The following is a 6,000-nucleotide window of genomic DNA, read 5'->3' on the forward strand; positions in this document are numbered from 1 at the left end:
GGTCAAGTGTGGTGGTTCACACTTGTAATCCCAGCAGGAGGATCGCTTGAGGCCAGAAGTTTGAGACCAGCCTAAGCAATATAGCAAGACCCAGTTCTCTACCAAAAAAAAAAAAAGAAAGAAAACAAAAGAAAAAGGAAAAATAAATTAGCCAGACGTGGTGATGCACCACACCCATAGTCCCAGCTACTCAGGAGGCTGAGGCAGGAGGATCACTTGAGCCCAGAAACTGGAGGCTGCAGTGAGCAATGATTGCACCACTGCACTCCAGCCTGAGTAGCAGAGTGAGACCTTGTCTCAAAAAATATCATTTTTTAATTTAAAATTTAAAAATTTAAAAAACTAAGAGTCTGAACAACTGCAGGGCTTTGGGCAATCCCTTATCTTTCAGAGACGCTTCCTCCTCAGTGATATGGAGCCATGCATCCTCAGGCTGTGTGCAGATGGCACAGGGCTGTGTTTGCAAGCACTTAATGAAACAAGTTCAAATGTAGGACACAAGCTCTCCTCTCTGCCCCCTTCTCTTCTCTAGGACACAGAAGTTTCCAATCAGATCACCCTCGTGGAAGACGTCTTAGCCAAGCTCTGTAAAACCATTTACCCGCTGGCCGACCTCCTGGCCAGGCCACTCCCGGAGGGGGTTGATCCTCTGAAGCTTGAGATCTATCTCACCGATGAAGACTTCGAGGTAAGCGGTTCTTCCGGTGGGGTGGGGATGGGAGTAAAACAACACACGCACGCCCAGCTCATTTCACTGAGCCGCGGGGCGCTTCTCCCAATGTTTCCAGTTTGCACTAGACATGACACGGGACGAATACAACACCCTACCCGCCTGGAAGCAGGTGAACCTGAAGAAAGCAAAAGGCCTGTTCTGAGTGGGGAGATGCCAGAGGAACCTCGGAGTCACGTCCAGTACCATCGCACCAGGGAAATGGATATATATTTTTGGACTGGTGTTTTCCACAAAGTATTTTTCAATTAGAGTTTTCAGAACCCAACATTGTTAAAGATACTACTTGTCCGGGAGTTGTGTATTTTGTAAATGCTCAAGGGAACTGTTTGGAAACTTCTTTCCACCATTCAGCGGGTTATCAGAATTAATAAAAGTATCTATTATGTGCACTTAAGCCGCAGCTGCTATAGATAGCACTGCCTTCTTGTTCCAGCTAGGCAATGCCTCTTTTTTTTTTTTTTTTTTTTTTGAAGCAGTTCTCTTTATAAAGTGTTATTTTGATAGTTTGTGGATTCTAAAATATATATATATATTTATATAAACACCATATAAGTCAAATATGTATTTAACAAAGCAATATGTATTCATTCACTTTCAAGATTTGGTGTCAAAATAATATGAAAAGGTAGATGGAGTTGCTTCTGTTGAATTAGCTCTGCCACCAATACGTATCTTCATACACGTTTGGAAACGTTTCCTGCAGCATTAGGTATGACTTGTTCTGAGTACTGCTTCCGGTGCTAAAATGAACAAAGAATTTGTACTTAATGGCATGGACTCTGGAGAATCTATGCGAATCAGCCTTTCTACCTTAATATCTCCCCCGAAATGTATAGTGCCTTGTTTTTATGTACAGTTTCTATACAGAACAGTTTGCTCTGCGTCTTTGATGATGGTTTGGAACATTACCTACGATTTTACTCTCAAATAGTCAAAATAAAAACATCTCAATTTCTAATACCTCTTGTAAACAGTACACATGTCATTTTGTGATACAGGACTCCCAAATAAAAGCATCAGAATAAACACAACAATGAACTGATTGGTTCACATTGAATTCCAAGCATGTTCCTTTTTGGAATTTTTTTTTTTAAATATTAACATAGCACCAGCATTTTGTCATTAAGTATAAATGACTATACATTTGAATTTAGTTTAGGGCAAGATTTTATACAAAGTCATAAGATTAAATACAGAGTTATTTGCCCCATAAAATTAGTACTCAGTACTATATTGAAGACATACTTCAGCAAATCATCATTCAGCAGAAGTTCTTTATCCCACAACTCTATCTACAATTTCAATTTTAGGATCTCAATGCCTTTAAAAAAAATTTTATTAGCCAGGCGAAGTGGCCCACACCTGTAATCCCGGCACTTTGGGAGGCTGAGGCGGGCGGATCACCTGAGACCAGGAGTTCAAGAGCAGCCTGGCCAACATGTTGAAACTTAGTCTCTACTAAAAATACAAAACTTACTCGGGCATGGTGGCACGTGCCTGTAATCCCAGCTACTCAACAGGCTGAAGCAGGAGAATCGTTTGAAACCGGGAGGCAGAGGTTGCAGTAAACCAAGATCACGTCATTGCACTACAGCTTGGGGACTTCGTCTCAAAAAAAAAAAAAAAAAAAAAATTGTATGGATAAGACATCTAGAAAACTTAAAAATCAATTAGAAAACTCCTCACAAGCTCCTATGTTCTTAAATCCATGGTTTTGTGAACATATTCAGATCTACTCTGAATTTTCATAGCCCTTCCCCACTCCGTTAGTCTAATTTAACACATCCAGTCACAGCATATTTGCCTGAAAGTTCAGGACTTAAGGGCGCCATCCTGGGACTGCACCAGGGTGGAAACCTATAACCTGCTCCTGGTCTCACCATTTTATGATTTTTATGATACTGGGTCATCACTGAACTTTTCTACCTCGATTTCCTTTAAAAGGAGACACTCCTAGCTATCCTGCCTGCATCACAAGATTCTGAGCAAGGAACTGGTAGAAGCTGTTTGAAAATTGCGAAGTGCTAGATACCTGCCAGTATTAAGATTATTGTGATGGTAGTTAAAATGGGAAAGCAAGGGGGTTAAGTTAGGGAGTGTTGTCACACACCTGGAAATGATGGATTAAACCAAAGCAAGGAGAGGAAAAAGAAGAGAGAGAGGTTCAAAGTCTATGTCCCATAGATAGCACAGAAAGAGGTGTGGAGAAAGGTTCCTAGAGTCACTAGGGCAACCTGAGGGTCAGAAAGAGGCAGGATTACAACCTCTGCAGTAGGTTCCAGAAATCACCTGGATCCTTAGATACCCAGGAAGGAGGTTGAGTTGCTACAGGAACTTCTAGTGGAGAGCTGCTGTAATGAATAAATAAGACAGGCGTCCTCATTAATATTCATTAACATCAGATTTTTCCAAAGTCCTTTAAAATTGTCTATCTACTTGTATTAAACATTGGCAGCCAGGTGTGGTGGCTCATGTCTGTAATCCCAGCACTTTGGGAGGCCAAGGCAGGTGGATCACTTGAGGTCAGGAGTTTGAGACCAGCCTGACCAACATGGCAAAAACCCTGTCTCTATTAAGAATACAAAAATTAGCTGGATGTGGTGGTGCATGCCTGTAGTCCAAGCTACTTGGGAGGCTGAGGCATGAGAATCACTTGAGCCAGGGAGGCGGATGTTGCAATGAGCTGAGATCACCACTGCACTCCAGCCTGGGCGATACAGTGAGACTGTCTCAAAAAAAATAAAAATTATTGTCCCCCACAAAATGTGCTGTCCGTCTGCTTCTTGCCTCTTCTTGGTGAATAAGACACCCCAGCTTGTAGTGCCAGTTTACTTTTTGCCTCTTTTCCTCTGAATTGTTTCCTGCAACTCTTTCCTGCTTACAGAACCAGATCCTATTTTCTATGTTTTTTTTCTGATCCTTTTCCTTCTATAACTGCAATCTTTGACCTTTGTGCACTGGGAAGCTGAAACATGCGAATTGCTAAACCTCAAAGTCTCAGCCCTTGAATTGACACTGGTGCCTGGGGCTTTTCTCCACAGTCCTCCAAACTCAAACCCCTGCTCTCACTACATGCAGCAGGGGCAGGGAAGTGGGATGTCCTTCATTTGCTGCCCGAGAACGAAGGGACTCATGAGAGGGGTGGGTGTTTGGGTTGAGATTGATGTCAGAGGTGCCGCGGGGCAGATGGGATGTTGAGCGTGTTCCGGAGCTTTGGATGAACTGTGCGATATGAGCCACTTCCAGAGTGGGACAATCGTGCCCCTTTGTTCCCGAATCCGAGGAGGGGAAAGGCTGCTGCGAGCCTGCTTCTTCTCTCCTACTTTACGTTTCCTGCCCCACTCTTAGAATTCCCATTTTGGTAAAAGGAAATGTATTCCAGAAACAGTTCCAGAATTCATTTTGGCCCTTTGGTTTTGTTTTTCTAATTATAAAATTAGCCGTGTGTGTCCACACAGAGACCTGGACACAGATGTTCATAGTGACATTATTCATAATAGCCCAGACCTGTAAACAACCCACATGACCGTCAACTGAGAAACAGAAAAACAAAATGCAGGACTTCCATGCGATGGCGTCCTCCCCGATGGCAAAGAGACACATAGTATACATGATATACATGTGATACTCACTACAACATGGATATGCCTCAAAAGCATTAAGTGAAAGAAGCCAGATGCAAAAGGCCACATATTGTTTGATTCTTTCTATATGAAACTTCCCAAAAAGGCAAATCTGTGCACACAGCAAGATCAACGTGGCTGAGGTTGGAGACGGGAGTGGCAGTTTACTGCAAATGGCATGAATGATCATTTTGGAGTAATGGAAATGTCTCAAAACTGGATTGTGGTGATGATTGCACAACTCTATGAAGGTATTAAAGATTTTTGAGGCTGGATGCCATGGCTCACTCTTGTAATCCCAACACTTTAGGAGGCGAGGCTGGAGGATTGCTTGGGCCTGGGAGTTCAAGACCAGCATAGGCAACATAGTGATACCCCATCTGTACCAAAATTTTTAAATCAGCCAGGTGTGTTGGTGTGTGCTTGTAATCCCAGCCACTTGTGAGGCTGAGGAGGGAGCCTCCCTTGAGCCCAGGAGTTTGAGTGTGCAGTGAGCTGTGATCATACTACTGCACTCCAACCTGGTGACAGAGCGAGACCTTGTCTCTAAAAAAGAAAAAATAATAATTAAAAGAAATTATTGTTCACTTATATGAGTGTATTTTATGGCATATATATTATATATATATACACACACACACAAACACATATATATATATATAAAATACCACAAAAAAGCAGTTTAAAAAATAGTAACGCCTGATCTACGTAAAAAATGCAATCACTACAAGGATATATAATCTAGGAATCAAAAATCATAAATAATACCACTAAACAAATACAAGTACCTTAATAATCTGATTTATATTCTTCTGGATTTTTCTTTACATCTACTAGCATAGATGTATATGCTCACATTAAAAACAAACAAACAAAAAAAAACTGGCACGTCCCTGTAGCTTCAGCTACTTGGGAGGCTGAGGCAGGAGGATTACTTGAGCCCAGCAGGTAGAGACTGCAGTGAGCTATGATTGCGCTACTACACTCCAGCCTGGGTGATAGAGCAAGACCTTATATTAAAAATATATAAATGAAAACTGTTTTTGTTCTGCATCTTAATTTTTTTGTTAGCAATAAGTTGCAGACACTGCTCCTTGGAGGTTTATTTATGGGTGTTGATGTTCTGAGATCACGGAAGGCCCAGTGTGAAGACCTAGATCAGCGATGGTCCTCAGCCCCAACCCCACTGACCTCCCACCTCCGTCCTCAGCCATTCCTTATTCCTCCCTGAGGGTGGGTAGCATCTAGCCACAGTCCAGACAGAGAATTTGGGGCTCATTTTCACAGGACTTTCTTGATCTGAGATCTAGGTAAGGCACAGAAATCTCAAAGCGGACCTCTGTGCAAAGCATTTCTGAAGTAGCATTAGCGACTAGTAACGGGCCAATAACCAAGAAGTCAATAAAGAGAATGGTGTGAGGCCAGGTGGGGTGGCTCACGCCTGTAATTCCAGTGCTTTGAGAGGCCAAGGAAGGAGGATCCCTTGGGGCCAAGAGGTCAAGATCAGCTTAGGCAACATAGTGACATCCTGCCTCTACAAAAAAATTTAAAAATCAGCTGGTAATGGTGAGGACATGGCTTTAGTTTCAGCTGCTCTGAAAGGTGAGATGGGAGGATCACTTGGACCCAGAAGCAGAGGTTGCA

The 6,000-nt window shown here is 42.5% G+C and overlaps 1 protein-coding gene across 20 annotated transcripts in view; it reads left to right on the forward strand.

Annotated features, from left to right (window-relative positions):
* LOC105480065 (supervillin) overlaps positions 1 to 1,775 on the forward strand; it is a 272,318-nt gene extending 270,543 nt beyond the window's left edge. For all 20 annotated transcript variants that reach the window (XM_071070295.1, XM_071070296.1, XM_071070292.1 and 17 more), the window contains 2 exons: positions 533 to 688; positions 789 to 1,775. In XM_071070295.1, coding sequence (XP_070926396.1) covers positions 533 to 688; positions 789 to 875 — 243 coding nt within the window. In that variant the 3' untranslated portion in view covers positions 876 to 1,775. The remainder of the gene's footprint in view (positions 1 to 532; positions 689 to 788) is intronic.
* The last annotated feature ends 4,225 nt before the right edge of the window (positions 1,776 to 6,000 follow it).

The sequence above is a fragment of the Macaca nemestrina genome, chromosome 9, assembly GCF_043159975.1.
Source record: "Macaca nemestrina isolate mMacNem1 chromosome 9, mMacNem.hap1, whole genome shotgun sequence".
Lineage (NCBI taxonomy): Eukaryota > Metazoa > Chordata > Mammalia > Primates > Cercopithecidae > Macaca > Macaca nemestrina.